Source organism: Condylura cristata, unplaced genomic scaffold (assembly GCF_000260355.1).
Source record: "Condylura cristata isolate star-nosed mole 26May11 unplaced genomic scaffold, ConCri1.0 scaffold00033, whole genome shotgun sequence".
Taxonomy (NCBI): Eukaryota; Metazoa; Chordata; class Mammalia; order Eulipotyphla; family Talpidae; genus Condylura; species Condylura cristata.
The window spans coordinates 11119927-11143057 of NW_004567134.1; the positions used below are offsets into that span (position 1 = coordinate 11119927).

A 23131-nucleotide genomic window follows, 5' to 3' on the forward strand; every position below is an offset into this window, starting at 1 on the left:
TGCTTTGAAATTCACTTATCCCACCTAAGGGAAAATGTATAGCTAATAAGTACAAGGTTCTCAGAAAATCAGCACTTCCATATATTACAGGCAGAAGGGCAGGGTAACCCCACATTCCGTGGGATACAATTTGGCAATACACATCCAAATTACAGATTCTTTACTCTGATCCATTAACCTAGCTTCTGGGATTTATCTGACAGATCCAGTTACTCCTGAATGGCAGTGCCCAGGATTATTCGCTGCAATAGTGCTGTTTGTGTCAGCAAAGAATTAAGCATGAGCCATGCCCACAGCAGAAGGCATTTAAGCGCCCTGTGATGTGTGCCTGTAACGGAACCCTTCTAAGAAATCAACAAGGGAGCTTTCTGTGTGTTTATCAGAAAGACTTCCAGGATTATTTTTACTGGGTGAGCAATACTACTGCTATCTTTGTGTAAGAAAAAAAGGGGTATTGACGCATGGTTACTCACACCCTTCAGCACTCTGTAGGATTAAATTAAGTTTCGTTTCCCACAATATCTTTCATACAAAGACACTCTATAATATTACATGTAGCAGCAAAACGCTAGAAGCATTTTAAATGTCCTATAATAATTGCAGGTAAGGAGAATTATGATAAAGCATACACATTCTCTAGCTTGTACAAATGCCATTTATAGTGAGCTTGAGGTAGCATGAAAATATTTTAGCAAGCGCTTAAGCCAAAAAGCTAATAAAAAGATGTTTACACAATATGAATTCAATATGTGATATGGGTATTAAAAAGAAATCATAGGTTTAGGGCTTCCCTGGTGGCGTAGGGGTTAATGTCTCAGCGTTATTAAGCTATCAGTTGCCACTGCAACACCGTTTGAACCGCGGCCTGGGGGGTGACCCACAGGGCACAGCAGACCTCTCCTGACCCACCAACTATTCCCTAAGCAGTGTGTTTCAGTACATCTGCCTGTTCTGTTCCCCACTGTCTCTGATGAGTCTCTCATCCCCTCCATTCCACACCTCTGCCCTGAACCCCAGTTCTTCCTTTTTTTTTTTTTTTTTGAGATTTATTTATTTATTTATGCTTACAGAACTGGGGTACAAGCCAGAGGTGTGGTGGGTGAGAGGATTCACCGGAGACAGAGTGGGGAACAGGAACAGGCAGATGGACAAAGTACACTGCTGAGGGGAGCAGTGGGCGTGTCAGAAGAGGTCTGCCACGCCATGTGGGTCACCTCCGTGGCCAGGCATTGAATTCGTGCTGCAGTGGCTTCAGAGAGCTTCATAATGTGGTGCTTTAACCCATTGCACCATCAGGGAGAGCCCAAACCCCAGTACTTGTATGCATAAATAAATAAATAAATACCCTGGGGGGGGGTGACAAGAAATCATAGATATTGAGCATTACTCAATAACGCTCAATGTGTGTCTCGAGAGGAGGGCTATTTTCAGTGCTAATGAGTGGGACGCAGTCAGGCCGCCTTCCTGACAACTCTTAGTGAGTAAAATGGTACCATGAGCAGGAGAAAGAGAAATAGGTTTGGAGAGAGGTTTCTTCACAAACAGCAGAAATGTCTGTTAGGGCAGGTAAAGGTGGGTGACTTATGGTGAGCAACCAGCTGGAACCATAAAGACTCAGACCTTCTGGACCTGAGACAGCAGTAGAAGAGATGGACGCATGAAATAAAGGCACAGACAAAGCAGGCAGGCTGGCTGAAAAGCTGCCCCAACAGGACAACACCATGGCCCCCAGTAACATCAGCTACTCTAGCTCTGTCTGAAGAGCTAAAAAATACAGCCACTCCACCCTATCAAGCCCCCCAGGGGATGCCTGAGGTTGTGCTGAACAGGCAGATTCTATTGAGTGCTACATAACTGTGCTTTTCCAGTATCTTACATATACCTATGATAAAGTTCAACTTATAAATTAGGTGTGTAACAAGAGATGAAAAACAATACTAATAATAAAGGAACAATGATAACAATGGATTAAAAGTTATGTGAATGAGATCTCTCTTTGAAAACATCTCATTATATGTAACATTTCGGGCTGCAGTGGACCCTGGGTGACTGACACCGCAGAAGGCAAACCAGGCTGGGGAGGCGGGCTGCAGGGCAGGGCTGCCCGAGCGGGGCTCCAGGGCTCCACACGCAGCTTGATCTGGAGCTCCTTATGCCCGAGGGCTGGGCATGAACTTGAGTCAGCAAAATTAAAAGATACAAAGATTACAACTGGTTTACAAGAAGAATCCGATTTACAAGAAAGCATGTGATCAGTCGGGATGAGGCAGAAGGAAGGGAGAGGTACTATCTCTCTCTCTTTTTTTTTATGATTGATTTATGTATGCATACAGAACTGGGGTACAGGTCAGAGGTGCAGAGTGCAGGGGCAGTGAGAAGATTCACCAGAGACAGAGTGGGGAGCAGAGCAGGATGACTGACGAAGCACACTGCTGAGGAGAGCAGCAGGCGAGACAGGAGAGGTCTGTTGCGCCATGTGGGTCAGCCTGGCCGGGATTGAACTCGTGGCTGAAGAGGCTGTGGCCAGCTTCACGGTGCTGTGCTTTAACCCTCTGTGCCGCCAGGGAGGGTCTGGGAGAGGTACTTTTAAACCCTACCAAAATTCTATGATAGATGACCTCATGGGCTAACTAAGAATGATTAAGACATCATACGATAAAGAGGAAATAGGCTAAGTCTGAAGGTCTGAACCTAAAATTCCAGCTCTTAAAAGTCCAGCTTAAGGCCCTCCCTGGTGGCGCAGCAGGTTAAAGCACTGCACTAACAAGCTTAAGCCACTTCAGCATGAGTTCGATCCCCGCCTGCCCCGGAGGTGACCACATGGCGAGGCAGACCTCTTCTGACCCGCCCGCTGCTCCCCTCAGCAGTGTACTTTGTCCATCTGCCTGTTCTGCTCCTCACTCTGTTTCTGGTGAATCCTCTTACCCTCCGCTTCTCTGGCCTGTACCCCAGTTCTGTATGAATAAATAAACAAATCTTTAAAAAAAAAAAAAAGTCCAGCTTAAAAGTCAAAAGAGGATAATTTACTTAAACACAGATTCATTCATATATTTATTATTCAGTAATTTGATCCAGAGTAAGGCACAGAGCTAAATGTTGAGGAGAGAGCAGGATAGCAGATCACAGTGGAACACAGAAAGGTATTAAGTCCTAATGACAGAGTATGTGGTACTAGCTGAATAAAGGCCAGATGCTTCTGCTCTTATCTAGAAGGCCCTGGAAGGCTTCCTGGGTTAAGACAGACCTGGGAAGCTCAGGCTTGAGTCTGAATCCTGAATAGATGACGGAGCACTGACAAGCGGGAGTGACAAGTGTATCTCAGACAGGAGTAACATGGTTTGGAGAGTGGGAGCAATTATTAACAAAATGAGACTGCACCTGCATAGCCAAGTCTTTAAAGGAGCATAGTACTAAGGGCAGGGAAAACGGGAGAGTCATCAGAAGGGACGGAGGGTGTTTGTTAAGCACCTACTATGTGGCAGGCACCATTCCAGGCACCTGGGATGTATCAGGAAATACAGTGAACAAAGTTCCTGCTCTGATGGAGTCTAACGCTGAGTGACAGAAAACAGACATCAAACATCACAGAAAGACACAGTCCATTAGCACATAGCAGATGCTGTGAGTGGGGTAGATTAGGATTACAGGCAGGTGAGGGCTGTTTAAAATGGGTTAGTCAGAATTGCCGCAGAATGGAGAGACTGGACAGACATGGGAGAGACGAGGGCGTGAGCCTGGCGAATATTAAGAGAAAGCACATTCCAGGCAGAGGAGGGTCAGGATAAAAGCCCTAAGAGGACTGTGCCTGGTACACTCCAGTCCAACCAGGAAGCTGGTGTGGGCGAGCAGTTGGCACCAGCAGACACGGGATCTCGAAGGCCACACAAGAATTTCACAGGGCTGCTCCTCCACTTCCAGGCTCCCAAATACACCAGGCCAAGAGGAGCAAGAGGAAAGCAGGAGGGAAAGAGAAGAGCCTCACCAGGGTGTGGACAGCGTCAGGTCAGTGTCCTCAGAAGGCAGTGAGAGCAGTGGAACACGGGTCCCTGGAGGAGGAAGGGCTGGACCTTTGAGGAGCACAGCCCTGCTCATCTGTTGGCGCCTCAGCCTTAGCGACGTGGCCTAGCGACGTGGCCCACAGTGGGAGACTTACCCTGAGGCAAATGGCAAAGGCCATCCAGCTGCGCATTTCCATTAGCGGCAGGCAAAACGAGCCCCCCTCAAAGGCAAGAGAGCAAGGAGAGCCTGGCTGTACCCGCAGACCTAGACTGCAGTTAGAGGAGGGCCGTGCCGAGGGCCTCTTCGCTGTCACCAACAAGAAAGCTAAATCAGTGGCCCGCCAAGGGCTGAAGTAACTCTGCAGGTGTGAACCTGGCCGGATAACAAAAAAGAGACTGTATGCAAATGTGAAGGGAGTTCAAATAGGCCACAGAGACTAAGTTTGCATCCATTTCTCTTTTCTCCAATTTTTGTGTGGAGCCAACTGGAGAAAGATAAGCCACCCGGGAAGAGTTTGAAGAAACATGTGGACTTATCTTGGAAGGAAAAGGTTGCTGAAAGGTAAGAGAGTTCAAAAATGGGGGCTTGTGTCCTCTGGGGTCAAAAATGGGGAGGCAGTAGAGGGAAACCAGCGAGTAATAGTTGAAGTAGAAGATTAAGTGACATTAAATGATATGCCAAAAGCTATTATGATGACTCAGAATGCAGTCACTGAAATTTGGTTTTCATAAAAGATAACTTTCTGGGTTAAAAGTATTTTCCTTTTTTTTCCTAGACAAAACAGCTCTGAGGGTATTTTCCAGGATGCTATCTACTCGAGCTGCCGGCTGGGGGGGCGTGCTGCGTGCGCCCGCGTGGGGACTCCTGTGGCTTGGCAATCAGCTCTGAGCAGCTTTCTCTTCCCTTGGGCTAAGTGCAAGCTTGGAAAGGGCTTCAGTTTTTGAAAGGAGAGGGAATCTTTTCAAGTTTGTATCTGAGGGCACTTAAGACATTGGGTTTAACTTTATGAGATGGTCACATTTTTTATAAAATAAAAGAGCAAGCTCTCACAAGGTTAAATTCCAGGAAAACCATCTTGGATGCAAGACAAAGGCGGGGTATAAAAGGAAAACAAAAGCCGGAGTTAGGTCATTTGATTTACTCTCTGCACTCAAGACTGACTCCTCTGCCCACTGAAACAGGTTGGTTTTTTTCTTTTTCTCTCATTCTGACATGGAAAATTTTTTTTTTAACCCCAAAGACTTTGTATAGTTATCTAAATACATAGAGACTTGGTGCGTAGACGGCTGAATGTTTACGTGTCAAAAGACTATTTGCAAATACTGGTTAAAGTTAGCTTTAAAAATTCTGAAAATAACATGATGAAATACTATTTTAATACCATTACTTGCCTGTAACATTTTGCTAATGAGAAAATAGGTTTTGGTCTACCATTATTTTTGCTTTGAATTACAAGCACTAACTTTTTTTTTTTTTAATCTTATAATGCTTATAAAAGTGTTTATATGTATCTGCCAGGAGGGTCATTTCAGCAAATAATTTCTAGACCTACTCTGTTTACTTCTATTTTTATTACAGTGGATCTTACTTAAAAACACCCTACCTTAATATATAATTTGGCCACATGAACACCTTGCCATCAGGTTACAGAGATGTATGATAAAGGAGAAGAAAGAACAAAGTACATTTGTGTTAATTATTAACACACGGGACAGTGAAGACCAGAGTGGGCTTCCAGACGGGCACTTTTCAGTTAACCTGGAGCATAAAATTGTCATTGAAAATTGCCGGCATCTGGTCTTTACCCAGTGACACAGGTCTCCTCCGTTCCAGCTCCCTTTCTATGGACTATCTTTCTCTCTGCACCCACCTGACCAGAGTTACAGGCATAAGAACCGTAAGAGGGCACATTTTCAAAATGATGCGTTTCTTAATGATTGGAAAAGAATAGCTAGATTCTTCCAAGGACAGTAATAACCAGAGGGAAACAGAAAGGCTAAAAAACAAACATTTAAACCCGGCACTAATAATGACACCGGGCATCATGATGATATACATTTTAAAATTTGTGAATCCTGTGCAAATTTATCCCACTATTCATTAAATTTATTACTCCTATTCATATTTAGTAAGTAGCAGAGTAACTTAAAGGTGAGACAGGAGATTCCTGGCAGGAAAGTCCATTTTAGAGGAACAGCTTTAAACCAGCTGGCAAACCAAATCAAATCTTTGGCAAGTATTTACTGAGCACCTAGTGTGTGCCAGACACTTTATAGGTATCTGTTATGAACTCAGATCTTTTAAAGAGGGGCTACTCTTAGGGAACTTAGGAATGGTAGCATGGACACATGTCTCTCCACAGTAGGGAGTTACTGCTGGAGACGGCTGGATCAGGGGAGTGTCTGGGGAGACAGCATCCCAGCAGATGGAGCAGGAACTGGCCCTGGAAGCCAACGGCAGGAAACAGTGTGTCACGGCACAGCACGATGATGAATGCGTAAACATGTGCCGTGGCATGCCCTGTGCCAGAAAGCGCTGACGGATCAGTGCGTGATATGTGAGCGGTAGTGGGAAGCTGTGGGCTCGTGGGAAGGAGCTGAGTGGTGGCCTTTCAGGCGAAGAGTGGAGCAGGAGAGACAGCCGGACATCTGAGAGACACAGCACTCAGGGGCTGTCAGAAAAATGTGGTTGTCAAGGAGGTGGCCAGGGGGAGTGAGAACTGTAGGGTGCAGTTAGGAAGGGTCCAGAGAGGCCAAGTCAGAAACACAGATGGGCAGACTGTGAGGGTGCGCCAAGGGGTGCAGGTTAAAAGGAGGGACACTGCGACCTGTTTGGAAGATGAAATCAACATTTCCGACTGACTGGAAACCAGGGACATCTGAGAGATGTCACGGGTCAGGGAGCTAAAGCCTTCCTGATTGGGGAAGTGCTACCAAATAGTGCAGGGGAAGCTGAGAGTGACCAATCTTGGGGGTACAGGGTGGCAGGGACGGGGGTGCTAAGTAAAGAAGACTTAAGTGGTTTTATAAACACCAACTAGTGAAATTAAGTATAAGAGCTGAGATGACTTATTTAACTTCAAAATTTATTAATTTAAATTTATGTTAATAAAAATTAAAATTTTAAATTAAAAATTTTAATTTAAATTAAATTGTAATTTATAAAATTTATTAGTTTAAAATAAATGTCTAAATAGCTTATAATTGCTGTTTTTATTTACTTGATTGTCCACATCACATAAGAACCATAGGGCTTTCTTTATATGTAAGAATTATGACATTTTTGATACCTTTTAGTTCAAGTCTAACTTTTCCGATTTTAAAAACTATTTCTGTGCAACATTGATTGCTTCTCTTTAGGGTTTAATAGTTATGCAAATCCCCTGAGGCATTAATTTTTCTCTTCCCCGTGTAAGTCCCAGCTCTCGCAGACTTAAAAGCAAACCAAAACACACAAAAAAGGAAAAATGTCTCAAAGGGGCGGGTTCGGTCTTGCTCACCTGCAGCCACCCTGTATTTGCCAATAAAAGAACAAGGGAGACGCGCCCAGGGAGGCATTTCCCTCTGAGCCCCACCAAAGTGAATGCTCTGTGCCCGTTCGTTCTGCCGTAGGTGGGAGCCATGGCTTTGGGACACAACCTGTCGGCAGACTACTACTACAACTATGAGAACATCACCGAGGACTACATGGACGACTACAGCCAGTACGCAATGGTCTGCGTGAAGGAGGAAGTCAGGAACTTCGCCAAAGTCTTCCTGCCTGCCTTCTACTCCATAGCGTTCGTCGTCGGACTCGCGGGAAACTCCGTCGTCGTGGCCATCTACGCCTTTTACAAGAAACAGAAAACCAAAACCGACGTGTACATACTGAACCTGGCGGTGGCCGACCTGCTCCTCCTGTTCACGCTGCCGCTCTGGGCAGTGAACGCAGCTCACGGCTGGGTGCTAGGGAAAGTCATGTGCAAGGTCACTTCGGCCCTGTACACCATCAACTTCGTCTCTGGGATGCAGTTTCTGGCTTGCATCAGCGTCGACAGGTACTGGGCGGTCACCGGGGCCCAGAGCGCGGCGGGCGCCGGCAGGCGCTGCGGGCTCGCGTGCACCTGCGTGTGGGCGGCCGCCGTCCTGCTGAGCGTCCCGCAGCTCGTGTTCTACACCGTGAACCACAAGGCTCGGTGCATCCCCATCTTCCCACACTACCTGGGCACAGCCATCAAGGCGTCCATTCAGCTGCTGGAAATCTGCCTCGGATTCGTCGTGCCCTTCCTGATCATGGGGGTGTGCTACTCTCTCACCGCCAGGACCCTCGTCAGGACGCCCAACATCAAAAAAGCGCGGCCCCTCAAGGTTCTGCTCGCAGTGGTCATGGTTTTCATCATCACGCAGCTGCCCTACAACATTGTCAAGTTCTGCCAGGCCATCGACATCATCTACGCCCTGATCACCGACTGCGAGCAGAGCAAGCGCATGGGCTTCGCCATCCAGGTCACCGAGAGCATCGCCCTGTTCCACAGCTGCCTCAACCCCGTCCTGTATGTTTTCATGGGAGCCTCGTTTAAAAACTACATCATGAAAGTGGCCAAGAAATACGGGTCCTGGAGAAGACAGAGGCAGAAGGTGGAGGAGATTCCTTTCGATTCTGAAGCTCCTACAGAACCCACCAGTACTTTTAGCATTTAAAGGTCAGATCGCCCCCAGAGCTGCGCTGTTCTGAAACTCAAATCTCAAACAGCGGCTCTGGGGCTCTTAGCCAAGAAGGAACGGGGGTGGGAGTGGGGGGCGAGCAGGGGGACAGCCCCGAAGAGGCAATAAGAGAAAAAAGGCACAAAACCTGAGCACTTTCGGAAAACAGGACTAGAGCCGGCACAAATAAAGGAAAACACTCAGCTCTAAGGTAGGGAGGGCATTTAAGACAGCAACACAGAGGCTTACACCAAGGAATGCTTTGGATTGTTTTGAATTAACTAAATTTGAACATAAGAATGATTTCCCTGTATAATACTGGATCAACTATGCAGCAAAATTTCATCTACATCTCCCCCAATTTCTAACCTGTAAGTGATTTCATAAGACCTTTCCAGAAAGAACAAATAATTAACAACAACAAAAATACATAAAAAGCTTTTCTGGCCCTTTTAATATATTCCAGATAACTTTCCAAATACAAAATCTGCTGCCAGGGTGTCAAGTTATTTCTGTAACTGGTTATCCTGACAAATGTTAGATTTATTATGAATATTCTAGAAATAATCTCCAGATAATTATATTTACCCAGGCTCCAACGTTTCCATGTAGGCTTCAATCATGCAAATCTATTACTGAGAGTTGGTCAAACAATATATTTCCCTGTGCATTAAGCTTTTCACTTAAATTTTATAGTTTCAAGCGATGAAAAAATGTAGCAATGAATTGTTCCTAACGTACATGGAAGCTTATATTTTAATAGAATTATATATAAGTTATTATAAACCATGTAGTATGCCCCATTCAACTTAGTTTTGATAGAAATTGCAATGTCAAATAGTAGCTTGCACTAATATGAATTTGATACTTCCCAGACTATAACAAGGAAGAGGAATGTATTTGCTTTTAAAATAAACATCACTTAATGAAGACAGGTTGTTCTAAAATTTCCTTTTATCGGCTATTTCTGACCTTGAAAGTGCCTTCATAGGCAGCACTGAAAGAGTTGAGCGCTGTATAGTTCTAGGGACGTATCTGAACACTCACCAGAGCTCCACCATTTCTTGCCATTAATTACATAGCTGTCTCCGTCGCGTTGGATGCTACACTGAATATTTGTGGCGTCACTCGAAGCTACATCAGGCTCTACAAGTAAGCAAAGACTGAATTTACAGGCAGGCAGTTACCATTGGTTTACACGACCCTTAAAGGAGCATGAACTCTGAGGACAGAAATATCCTTTTCTTTGTCATCTTCCTACCCTCCCCCATTTCCAGTATGGCTTCACCATAAACTTCACATAAAAATTTTACAATGTGCTTTGGAAAAGTGAGCAAAGTGTTTAGGACACTGGGGTGCAGCAATCTGTTACTGTGTTCTTTGCATTCTCTTTGATACATGACTTGGGATACTGCTCAATCAAGCCTTTCTCCAGGCATCAAAAGTACATTTAAAAGGTTTTTCTTTACTTCCCACAAAGGAAACCTCTACTAATATTTAAAAGCCAGATTGCCCAATGTATAGTTTTACAATTTTAAACAATTTCTAACTATGCCTTACAACTCCCATCAGGAATACCCTCACGGGTTATGTATCCTGTATTCTCTAAGGCTTAGCCAACACTTAAGAGACTTCAAAAAACTTGCCATGGGACACTTTACTGCATGGCATTTCAGACTTGCAGGGTAGCTTTCATCACAGTAACCTGCACTTGTTAAAATGCTGCTCTTTCAACATGCTGTGTTCCATTTCCGAAACAAGAGATTCTGTCCCTTCAGAAAGGAGCCTGAGCTGTCTGTTCTGAAGGTCCCAGCACGTGCTTTGCAGACAACATGTCCTCAGGAGGGCAGAGGCTCAGAAGCGGCCTCTAATGATTTCAGTGGAGACCCATTTTGCTACTAGAGAAGATAATAAAGCCAGGCCAAAACGAAGGCCAGATGGGAATTTCGTGTAGTTCTAAACTCAATTATAAAATGAGGACTTCATCCTCTGAAGCATTCTTAATTGTGGTTTCTTATGTACAAATGGTACCAAACACATTTTTTATTAACTTGTTCCGAGTTTTATTTTCCCACATGATTATAATTGAGCTATATGTATATACCCAGCATTGAAAGTTCGGGGCTCTGGCGGAGTTGAATATGTTGTAAATTTTTACTATTTTTACTATCCATGTAAAAATGGTCACAGAGATGACTACTTCCTACCTAAGGTCAGCAAAGATCTTAAGTATCCAGAGATGGACAGCCTGCAGTAGGGGCAATTTGGGAAATGCCAGTCAAGAAACCATGAAGTGAGGTCTCCTGGACTGCTAATGCCTAGGTTAGGCTATTGGGAAACATCCTCTGTTGTCTTCCCAGAGGGAAGAACAACTCATCCTGCACACCCAAAAATACATCATTTAAAATGAGGTGAAAAGCCAGCACTTATGTGTCTGGCCATGGGCAATCTGCCTCACACACACGGCCATGTCCCACATCTCTTCAGCTCATCCGCACTGTCGCTGAGGTGCCGGGGTGCCTGACCACACGGGGAAGGATGGGGATCTGCCTTTACCTGTCATGCAGAAGGAGGAGGCAATGGTCCCTTGGAGAAGAGGCTCGAGCCACCGCTGCTTCTGCTCGTTGCTCCCATACAGATGGAGCACCTCCATGTTCCCTGTGTCTGTGCATGGGAGGACAGCATTTGTGCTTTCAGATTTACTAGTATGAAACTCCAACTTCACCTCGCTAGATCATCTAGACATGCCTCTTTAAAGCAAATGTTTGCTAACAAAAGGATTTCAAACATAACAGGAGAGCGATTTGCGTCTACAGCGTGGGGAGTGCATGTCCCACTGTTCTGAACCAAACCCTCACGAAGCAGAGCTCTCATGAGGTGTAGCTCAAGTAGAACCGAGGAGACTGTTTCCTGGCCAATGCTTAGCCTGCTGACTTTTAAATGCGCCCTGCTAAGAGGGACCACAGTGCTCCCAAAGGACAGTTACCCTGACATGTCCTCCTGAGGCCCCAGCCTTGAAGTCTACCTGTGTTCTTCACACACCTTGTTACAAATCATGACTTTGTGTAGAAACCTTCCTTGTCATTAAAAAAGACAAACTAAATACCCAAAAGATCAGAGAAAGTTCTGTTTTTAAATACTGGAGTCACCTGGTGCTTGGCAGTTAAAGACATCTGGAGCAAAAAAACACTTCCCCGTTTCTTCAGCAATCAAGGCATAGTCCACCTGGCTGAGACCACTGAGTGCTGGCAAAAACAAGTTCCAGAGGCCCTCTGCTTTGGCCATTTCCTGTCAAGGTGAGGAATATGCCAGAGATAATTAATTCACCATGGCCCACAAATCATTTATTTTAAAAAGATATTGGTATTTATGCTTTTTGAAATTTAAAACCACTTAAGAGGCTACTTATCTTATTGTCTGCAACAGTGTGCAAAACCACCTAGTTATTAGTTCATTATAACTGTTAATGAAATGTCTTTTCCTCTGAGCATCCTTAACAGTTTGCTTCAGAGTTAAACTGGCTAACTATAGCATTTCTTCCTGAATCACAGCTAGTATGAAATGCCACACTGGAGTATAATTATGCCAAATACACTACTTTGTGTACGTTGGCTACTCACATGTGTTATTGTTAAGATCTGAAAATGTGAATGTGTGTTAAGTCAAGAGGGACACATACCCGCCTTCCCCCAGTCTCAACTTGGTGCCAGTTGGTGGTGGACAGAGCTGGTCACAGATTTTTTTTTTTGCTCTGGCTACTGTCTTCATCACATGCCACATATAAGACTATTTAAACTCATTTGTACATTAGAAATTCTGTTTTTAACTTTCATTTAGAAGAGTCACTGTTGATATAATCATCCTATCTATACCAACAATGACATCAAACTAAGGGCTCAAAACACACCTGCATATACATTTTTTAATGTTCAAGATTTTCTCTCTTTAAAACTGAATTTTTATTTTTCTTAAGATTTTAAATTTATTTTTGCACACAGAATTGGGGTACAGGCCAGAAGTGCAGGGGTGGTGAGAGCATTCACCAGAGACAGAGTGGGGAGCAGAACAGGCAGATTGACCAAGGACACTGCTGAGGGGAGACACAAGGGAGACTGGAGAGGTCTGCTGCTGGGCCCTGTGGGTCACCTCCAGGGCGGGGATCAAACTTGCACCGAAGCAGCCCACAGCCAGCTTCACAGTGCAGTGCTCCAGCCTGCTGCGCCACTAGGGAGGGCCCTCAATTTTTTCTTACCTTGAGTTTCTCAATCACAATAGGTTGTCTCCACTTGTCCACTGAATTGTCATTGTGAATGTAGTACTCAATTACCTCCTAAAGTAACGAAAGGGAAACATTTGTTAACTAAAGTTAATGCAGCGTAAATCATGCCACAACGCAGGTGCTAAGATCCAAAATGAGCATATGTAGGTAAATAAGCTACTTTAACTGCTATTTAACCATAATATTTTTTTCTAAACCAGCCACAGAAGCATAAAAACTCTCACTCCTTCCCTCCGTGTGCTTGCCACTCCCTCGCCATGTCTGCTGGTAAGATGCTCAGGATCAAGAGATGCCCAGACAAGAAACAAAGCCAGGATGATCCATTCCCCAGTGGATTCAGACGAAAACTGGTAAAAAAAATCGGGTCTAGTTCCAACAGGGGGTACTGGAGAAGAACCACTCAGGTCTGCAGGACCGCGCATGAGATGAGTGCACGTGAGCGCTGTGCCAAGGTCAGCGGCTCCCCCTCACCACACTGAGAACATGGCTGCTTTGTGGATGAGCTTCCTCTGGGCATGCTGTGGTCCCCGGCTCAGTAATAAACAGGCGAGTTCTGTGGGGGAGCAGGGAGCAGTATAAAATGTTCTAGGAGGTTGATGCCCACAAAATTATGCGGCCTCCGCATTAGCGCACAGCCTTCTGAAGTCTAATGCCAAGGCTGAGGGCTGCATTTAGTAACGTGGCACACTCGATGTGGTCACAGGAACCCTCCCAGGGTGAACAAATAACAACCCCAGGTACCCTGTGAAGGATGATTCCAGAAATACATTTAGTGACGCCCAGCTGTGACAGAGGAAACTGCTCGGATCCAGGAAATAAAAGCCTGCCTGGCAGTTCAGAGTGAGGAAGCAGTTGAGTCGAACTTGCCCAGGGAGGCAGGCTGAGCCGTGTTAGCCTGGCCCTGGTTTTTAGTGAGCCACATAGACCAGCGTCAGGAAAAAAAGCTGAATACTCCAAAAAGGGTGAGAAGGAGGATCAGAAGTCACCTCTTCCCTCCATCCAAGTCAGGATGCTTGGTGGGCAAAATCTAAGTGGCAAAGAACAAACACCAAAAATGCCATCACCGCCCACCCCCCCCCCGCCTCCCATGCCATATGGGGATGCAGGCCTCTAGAGGGTGAACAGGAATATACAATTCTAATCTGAAGCCTGTCTTCACCCACATTTGGGATCTGATTTTGCAGATCTGTGGGGCCCTAAATGTTCAAGCCAAAAGTAGGTCCCAGTGCTCCCAGTGACAGCGCCTGTGAGCACCTGGGTGAACTCAAAGCGAGTCCTCTTTGGAGGGAAGAACTTTGAAGAAAAGCGTCGAATGACCCTAGCCGATGACATTTATTCCAAGAAAGTGCTCAAGGAAGAAAGTCACTATTAGTGGAAATTAACAAAAACAGTAGTTCAACAAAAAGAATAACGATCATATATAGAATATTTAAAATTGTACAAATTTCAAGAATCAGGAAGAAATGAAAAGATGACCAATGATTATCAAAATTAGCCTAGCAAGTCTGAAACAGGACTCGATGCAATTCAAGGAAGATAAAAACCACAGTAATTGACTTAAAAACTCATCGGCATGGGTATCACATTTTGGTGGGTACCAGGTCCCTGGGGAGCATGGCAAGACACAGAGCTCAGGCTCTGTCCTATTTCAGAGAGCCCGGAGCTTCAATGTTCTTTATTCACCCCTCAGCAAATTTGCCACACTCTCAATTTTGAGGACCACGGTCTATGGATGATTGAAAAAATGAATAGTTGAAAAAAAATAAATTGAGAGAAAGATCTAAAGAATAACTCAGGATGAAGCCAGAAAGTCAATGGATGGAAAAAAAGAGTTTCAGGGAAATGATGAATACAGAGCTGTTCTCACGTTAGGTCTAATTGGAGTCCCAGATGAAAAGAATGAGGAGAGAGGGAATGCTGGAAGAAAACAGAGCTGAGAAGTTTCCAGAATTTGTGGCAAGAAGCCAATCTTCAGATTCAGAAAACACAATGAAGCCAGAGCATAGTCAGGCTGGGGGATGTCAAAGAGAAAGGGAAGCTCTTAAGAAGAGAAGATGGAGGCAAAGGTCAGGTCACAGATAATTAAAAGCTAAGATTGAGAGTTGGCATCTCACTGCAGCAAAGGCGAGCAGAAATCAGTAACCCTGTACTAAAAAGTTAAAGTAAGGAGAAAAAAGGAGAGGGGGGAGGTGGAGAGAAGAAAAGACAAAAATTTACTAGAAGCGTCTCAGTAAACAAACTTGATCATTGGAGAAACATCTGAGTTGCAAAATGGAATAGTAAATAAATAAAATGATTAAAACATGGGAAAATCTAAACTAAAAAGTAGTCACGTAAGATAACAATACGCTCTAATTGTATAACTCAAAGAATCAAGAACTGAAAGTCTGGACTATAGTGACATACTCCAATATTTTGCTATGATAGTATCTCTGTGCCTATTTCTCCCTCACATTTAGATCAACAGAATTACTGGATTAAGGTCTTTGAAAACCGTCAAAGCTCCATATTACAAAAGCATCTACTTCAATTACAAAAGTCATTCCAACAGTTTACAGTCACATAAATAAATGATTTACTAAAATGTTCCTTAGATTGTAGCATGGCTGGTCTAGAGTACTGACTGCTGCATGTCATGAAAATTTCAAGGAGGCAAAGAACTAGCATTTCAAAAGCACCAGGATGAACAATATTTGTCATTTCTGCCAGGGAATCAGTTAAGGGAAGATTTCCTGTTTACAGTTATTTATTATTTCCATAGAAATCTGAGAGTGTCAATTCAGAGTCTGAAATCTGAGGCTTCAAATAATATTGCATTATATTCTTCATTGTAAACTTAAGTCTGCTAGAAAGAAATCTCTTCCAGTAGGAACGGATGACCAAAACTTCTCGTGTTAAAGGTGTCCTCAAAAATATGTCATGTTCCTGTTTTATATTTTGGGTAGGTTCCTCCTCCATTTTAAATAGCAAGAGTTGCCTTTTGACATTCATGATAAAGGTTTCTGTGTCCACTTTATGAACACCATCTTAAACCAAAAGAATTGCACTTTCTTTTTCATACTAAAAAGTTCAGAATTATACACACACATACACACACACAGAGTAACAAGAGAAGGTCTCCAAAGTGATACCTTAATCACTACACACATGACTATTTTGGAAAATAATTCCTTATGTCTAGTGTTTGCTATTAAAAAAAGAAAAAGAAAACTCATGTCCCTGGTGGCCTCCTTCCGTATTTTCATAACCGCTTGTATCTTTTCTTCACAGCAAGTAATGCTCCTTTCATGTTAAGATACAAGCTCTCTGGGGCATAGGGCCTGTCTGTCTGGTTCTTCTTTTCCTTTTCAGTGGTTCCCCAGGGGCCTACCCCATTCTTTGGGTAACTGATAATTATTTGTTTATTGAATGAATGAATGACTATACCATGTTACCCCCCACAAACACAGTGAAGTTATTGACACTTGACACCCTAAAATAACAGCATGTGGGAAGGGTGCTAGAATCTGTGAGCCACTTGATTTGATATGCAAATTTTCTGGCTATTTTCAGAGCTGTAGTCCACAGGTCTGACCACATTCTCAAAGGGGTCCATAAAAATAGCTGAAAGCCTGCCTCAGGACAGGCATAGTTAGGATCCCAACTTGACTCACAGCTAACTCCTGTTGGCTTATTTTACTTCCACAGCGGTGTCTGTGCCACCCCCTGGCAGGATTTAGAAGCTCATGCTTTTTCAGGGCCAGGTTCTATAGCTGCTTAGGCTACGGTGAGACACAGGGCCAGGTGAGGCTGGACGCAGCAACGCGGTGGCACAACACCCTGACACACAGAGAACACGAGCAATCCTCGACATCCTGGAGCGCAGCTGTGTTCTATTTGCTTCCACCGTACCTACCTTCTCAGCTGGAAGGATGTGTTGCTTCATGAAATGCTTGACCCTCAGAAGCACTTCCTGGCCGCTCCTTGTCTGTGCGAACAACTGCCGGGTCACGTCACCCTGTGGTAGAGTTGTACTGAAGGTTCTTGATCAAAGGAAAAAAACAAGTCAAAAGATGTTCAAGATCATCACTATACATTTCCCGCAGCTCCTCAAAAATATCCCCCAGAAAGAGTGTTCATAATTTGGGATTTTTATAGGGACTGGATTTTGGGATTTTCATAATATGGGATTTTTATCTTTTATAGGATGGGGTGAATGCAAAATCATTTATTTTGAATATTAAACTTGGATGCTTTAAACACTATTTGGGAAAAACATAAAAGTGGTAAAGATCTCAGCTGACGGCAGTTTTGAATCTATATTGAAGCCGCCTGTCAGAATCCCTCAAGACAGAAGCAAAGAAGTTGAAAACAAATGCAGTCACTATTCTGAGGGTAGGCCCCTCGAATCCATCTGCTGGATGTCATCCTAAACAAGAGCTTTAAAAGTCGTTATGAAGAGCAGCACAGTCCGTGGGTGTGCTGCGGAGATCACAAGTATCCGTCTGTGAGGTGAGTCACAGCACAGCTGCCCTTCCATGTGTATGGGTCCCTGAGGCCACGGCAGAATTTCCAGGGACAGCATCACCCACACATTTGGCAAGCGCAAGAGCTGCCCCTCTAGGTGGGAATGTGCTTGGCAGAGTCTAGCAGAGGACTCGAAGGCGCTGTGCTCCACTCATGGAGGGAGACACGGATCGATGAAATGTCATGACGTGTGGCAGTGGGGGAGGGAAGGTTCCTACATTTAACCACCATCTTATGTCATATGTAATCTGAGGTATTTGTAAGCCATTTACATATTAGAAAGAAACATTTGAGAGTTTTGTATTCTTGAAAGCCTGTATATTCAAGTTGGCCAAATAAAAAAAAAACCTCTTCAAATTAAGAAAGGGTACCTTTTTCTATATTTGAGGCTAATTTATTTTCAGGCATATGAGAGATTAACCAAAACAATCAAAACAACTGTGATGGCAACAGGAGCAATCCTGATTAGCAATAAAAACCATTCATGTGCCCCTGAAGTTTGTAACTTTCACATACCTAACAAAGGCCATTACTGGAGAGGAACTCTGTTGCTTACCTTTTTGAGAGTTGTAATCCTGTTTGTGCCAGGGGTTGTACAATATTGGCAAACAAAAAGCTATCCTCGGCTGCATTATTTCCCAGAAGGTATCTACTATATACTCCCTGTGAGTAAATTAACACAGAGTGATTAAAATCCATTGAAAGCTATTCTTCAGCTTTCCAGGCAGTCTCTCCACATTCTCTCAGCTGTGTGGGTCACTAAACTCACTAGGTACTGTCAACTTGGAATTAGTCAGATTGTAACACAATCAAGAGAGGGTTTATTCAACAACAGGAATCATGATTCAGGTCTACAACCTAGGTGAAATCCTTGGCGTGTTCCTCCAGGGTCGGAGCACACGGTATTTTAAAGGATCAAGCAGGACAGTGGCCTATCTAAGTTGAGGTCCTATGTTTGAAACTGGACAGGAGTCTTCAGGCAGAACACTGGAGTGTGGGATCTTTAGTAACCATCAACAGAAGGTCCTCCTGGTCCTTTCCTACCCACCAAGAAGGAGAGAACAGGGTATGGGACACAGTCCTATCCTATCAGAATTATAACTGAAAATCAAAACAAACTTGAAAATGAGCTCAAAAGATACCAAATTGGCAAATTTGATCACCTCTAATTTGGAGGGAAATATAAAGAAACCAAAATAAGATCAGAAACTATAAAGGTTAAAGAGAAGCAAAGAGATGACCTTTAAGGATATCTTATCTCATCTTTTTTAACATCTAGGTAAAACTGTCTCCTTTAAATAATGTTGGTTGAACCGTCCTTCTTAATCCTCCCTGTTCTGTGCTGTCAACGGAACTACCTGCCTCTTCCCTGTTCCCAATCAACTGAATTTCATTTTTTTATCTCTTTATGCAATGAAACATTGTAATAGTCATTCCATCACTTTAAATTTCATATTTCTAGCTAGGATGAAATGTGTACGATCATCTCTAAGGCTACTATTAGACAAAATAATGTCAATCACTACCCACATCAAACACTTATTTGCAATGAAAATATATTTTAAATTCAAAGGCTACTTGGGATATGATTTGTAGAAACCACCACATTTAGAAACACATAAACCTCTCTTTGAGAAACCCATCCAATCAACACGATGATTAATTCTTAGAATACAGGATGAGATGTAACACAATCCTACCATGAAGACATTTCAATTGTTCATGCATAGCATACACTCTGAGGATAGGGGAAAACAACTATAGTTTTCTTAGTCCTTTTCCCATTCATTTTTGCTTTAAAAATCTCTTCCTCCAAGCCCTAATTCCTGGCCACTGATGAAATAACTCACTTTCTTAAGCTTCTCAGATTAAGTATGTGGACAGTAAATTAGTACAGTGAAGAAAAGATTTATCTAGATGAATGTGTAATTAGAAGAAATTTGGATGTACATTCAATTTCCTCTCAAAATTAATCACATAAATGTAACATTAATATAAAATGGAAGCTTTTTATCCACCTACCAAAACCATATATTAAGAGACATCTGTACCCTGAACACAGTATCAATCTTTGAAAAACACAAAGAAAATCTTTCTTCACCATCAACCCTGGCTAATAAATAGTTTTATAGTGTAAAATAGTCATCATTAAATTATTTTAGTTCTTCCTTATACTGGGTATTCAGGAAATCAACAATTCTCACATGCTTTCGCTTTTTGACATTGCAACTTTCACTCTTTCTTTCTCTACTTTGTAAGTATATTATTCCAAAAAGTGATAATATATTTTGCTCCTCAACTTTATCCTGTTTCAAATTCTTGTCTATGATTGATATTTTAAATATTTTATCCATGTCTGGCATTTGTCATTATGAAAAGAAAACGATCTAAGACTAAAGAATAAAATGCCCAAAGGTCAGAAAAAATTATCAACTACTTACATAAGGGTGACAAACACACTATAAACAATTTATTACCTGTGCTATTCCGGCCATTTTAAAGTAAGAAAGGGCAAGAAAAAAATTCCAGTTAGGAAGATTAGAATTAATTCCCCTGCAGCGGCAATAGATTGAAATCAGTTCTTCCATTGATGGTACCCCTATGAAAATAACACATAATACAAACTTCTAAAACATGTCATGGTGAATATTTCAAAATGCCAAAATATTGCATATGTAGATAAAACAGAATATAATAGCCTTTAATCCACCTAAGAAAACAGGTTCTGAATGTTGATTTTCAAAAACATTATATACTATGAATTGCATTTCTCATGAATTACTAAAAGTGAAATGTTACTTTTAGAAAAATTCACAAAGAATAAAATGATTGTAAAACATTTCAAGGGACAAAAACTATCTAAAATTGTACAATAGTCTTATTAATTATGAAGAGTATAGAGATCATTTTATTTTAATGGTAACTCAGAAACATACCTATGTTTTCTTGCAAATGAGAACTTTGATTCATCATTGGAAATGTTCTTGGCCAAAAGTAGAACATGGAAAAATGAGCCAAGTCTGACAAAGGATGACCAGTAGTTGAGAGTTCCCAATCTAATACTGCTATAACTCGAGACTGTAATGAAAAATAAAATGTCCTTAGATGAGTGGATCAAAAGAATGTGGTATATATACCCAATGAATTACTATGAGCAATAAAAAAGGACAAACTCGTGGGATTTGTGGCACCTTGGGTAAAGCTAGAAGGCCTTTATGCTTTAGCTAAGCAAAAGGAGAAAGATAAATACCCAACAGTGTCACTGAAATATGGAGTACAGAGAGTCAGGCAAAAACAAACTATGAAACCAACCCTTGAAAGCTGACCATAGAACTGAAGCATCCAGAGGGACAGCAAGAGGAAGGAGGGGCAGAGATGATAACAGGATGGGGAGAAAGAGCACAATAGACTATGATGGAGGATTATGGATACTTTGGTGGCAAAAGCACTACAGTAACAACACATGAAGAAGGGTGGACCCTATACTATCAAAACACTAACAGGGTTGGAAACTAATGGTCCTCCACTGATAAAAAGTTAATAAGTAAACAATTAAATAGTTTTCACATATAAATCCAGAAGATGGTGGTAAAGATGGAGCTCAGAGTCAAGATACTCAAAGACAAGATGGTGATGAAAGAATAAAAAGAGTCCAGAGACAAGATGGCACTCAACAACAACATGGAAGTCAAAGACAAGATAGTGGTAAATGACAAGATAGACCTCAGACACAAGATGGTGCTCAAGTATATATTTTAGAGATAAGATGTAGCTCAACTAAAAGACAGAGAACAAAGAAAAGATGGCTGTAAATGATAAGATGTAGATAAATGCAGAGATGGACCTCAGAGACAAGATGGAATGAAATAACACATGGAAGTCAAAGACAAGAGCGTGACCAATACAAGGTCCACTCAGAGACAAAACAGTTGTCAGAGACAAGATGTAGGTCAGAAACATGATGGAACTCAAAAGCAAGATGGTGTTCAAAGACAAGATGGTGGTCAGGGCTAAGAAGGAGGTCAAAGCCAAGATAGAGATAAACAACAAGATGGACCTCATAGATAAGGTGGTTGGAGACAAGATAGAACACAACAATAAAATGGAGAGCAAAGAGAACACAGAAGTGAATTACTTCAAGGGATCAAGTGAGGACAGATGGGGTATAGGAGGAGAAGCTCCATTGGAGGGCTCTGTACAGAGGAGGAGCATGATAGTGTATATGTTTTAAGGTCACTTTGGCTGCTGTGTTTTGAATAGACTCTAGAGGCCGCAGCAGTGAACTAGATTACAAAAGCCAGATCAAATAGTAGAGCTCATTTGGACAATGCAAGTTATGGGCCTTCATGTCTTCATATAACTTTATGTGTGCTGGCACTCTCTTGTTCCTCTGGCACATTAGTATACATTAGTGCAGCTTTGTGGGGGAAAATAATGGGATCTGGAGTCAGAAAGACCCATCATCAATTTCTAGCTCTACTATTTAGTGGCTATGTTACCTTGGACAAGTTAGCTAACCCCTCTGACCCTTCATTTTCTCAGCCATCATACACATACCAGTTGCATAGGGTTAGAGTGAAGATTAACTGAGGGCAGGTAGCATTTTATTAGTGCATATATGTGTTACCCTTTCAAACCAAAAGTTTCACATGCAATGCCACAGGACAAACAGCAGATCGGAGGCAGGGAAGGAAATAATAAATTTTTTTTAAAAAGATGAGGTCAGGAGTAAGTTTACTGCATACAATGTAGGCGTAAGATTTGCTAAATTTTCCATGTACGAAATAAAGTCCGGTAAATGATGTCACAGTGTTTATACATCTGTATATTAAAATCAAACTAGTTGCACGAGAGTAACAACTTTTCTTGGCAGTTGAGTGTTAAAAAAAATGTTGGCCCTCAATTGGTATGAAGGAGGTCCTGAATAGAGGCCAAAAAGCTTTCAACAACATTAAGAGAACTTCAAGGGGTACATAATAGCCAGACAGCAGATTACATCAGAAAGTGACCAAAAGGAGAAAAAGAGTCAAGTAGAAGGCAAGGTCGTATGCTCAGAGCAGAAGTCTAGATAAGACAAGCAACTTGAGAGTTTGAGAAGATTGGAAATAATTTTCTTTTAAAAAGGTCACGGAATTCACTGAGATGAAGCTACAGTCTAGATGCAATTATGCCCTATAAATATGCCCCAGACCCTGTTACCCACTCCAAATCAGGGCTGGAGATTATATAAAGGCAAGAGGTGAGAAGATTCTGGAATAATCCTAATCTAATCTCAGATTAGGAAATTTAATAACTCCTGTAGTTCCTGAACACATTCGCAGTCAAGAAATGATTCACTCAACTGATAATAATGCAGATAACTTTTGAAATGACTAGTTGTGTTCACATGGATCAAAACCTGACTTTACCACCAGAGTATTTTAGTCCAGTGCATTTCCCTCCCCCCATTGTTTTTGATCCCATTCCACGCTCCACCCCGACCACCAGAGTATTTTATAAAGAATATTTCTGTAAAAATAAATAGGTAAGGCCCTCCCTGGTGGCACAGCGGGTTAAAAGCACAGCACTGAGAAGCTAAAGCCACTTCCCTTGAGTTTGATCACGATCCCCACCTGCCCCGGAGGTGACCCCATGGCACAGCAGACCTCTCCTGACCCGCCCGCTG

General features: G+C 42.6%; 2 protein-coding genes across 2 annotated transcripts in view; one reads left to right on the forward strand and one right to left on the reverse strand.

Moving 5' to 3' along the window:
- ACAD11 (acyl-CoA dehydrogenase family, member 11) overlaps positions 1 to 23131 on the reverse strand; it is a 58194-nt gene that overhangs the window by 20587 nt on the left and 14476 nt on the right. Inside the window, exons 5-12 of the mRNA XM_004692194.2 lie at positions 20403 to 20544; positions 19944 to 20065; positions 18023 to 18129; positions 16856 to 16982; positions 12934 to 13011; positions 11831 to 11969; positions 11238 to 11345; positions 9729 to 9827 (exon numbers count right to left, since the gene is read on the reverse strand). Coding sequence (XP_004692251.1) covers positions 9729 to 9827; positions 11238 to 11345; positions 11831 to 11969; positions 12934 to 13011; positions 16856 to 16982; positions 18023 to 18129; positions 19944 to 20065; positions 20403 to 20544 — 922 coding nt within the window. The remainder of the gene's footprint in view (positions 1 to 9728; positions 9828 to 11237; positions 11346 to 11830; positions 11970 to 12933; positions 13012 to 16855; positions 16983 to 18022; positions 18130 to 19943; positions 20066 to 20402; positions 20545 to 23131) is intronic.
- ACKR4 (atypical chemokine receptor 4) lies at positions 5127 to 8779 on the forward strand. The gene is made up of 2 exons (XM_012732192.1): positions 5127 to 5180; positions 7611 to 8779. The coding sequence occupies exon 2, from the start codon at positions 7620 to 7622 to the stop codon at positions 8676 to 8678; it is 1059 nt and encodes a 352-aa protein (XP_012587646.1). The 5' UTR covers positions 5127 to 5180; positions 7611 to 7619; the 3' UTR covers positions 8679 to 8779.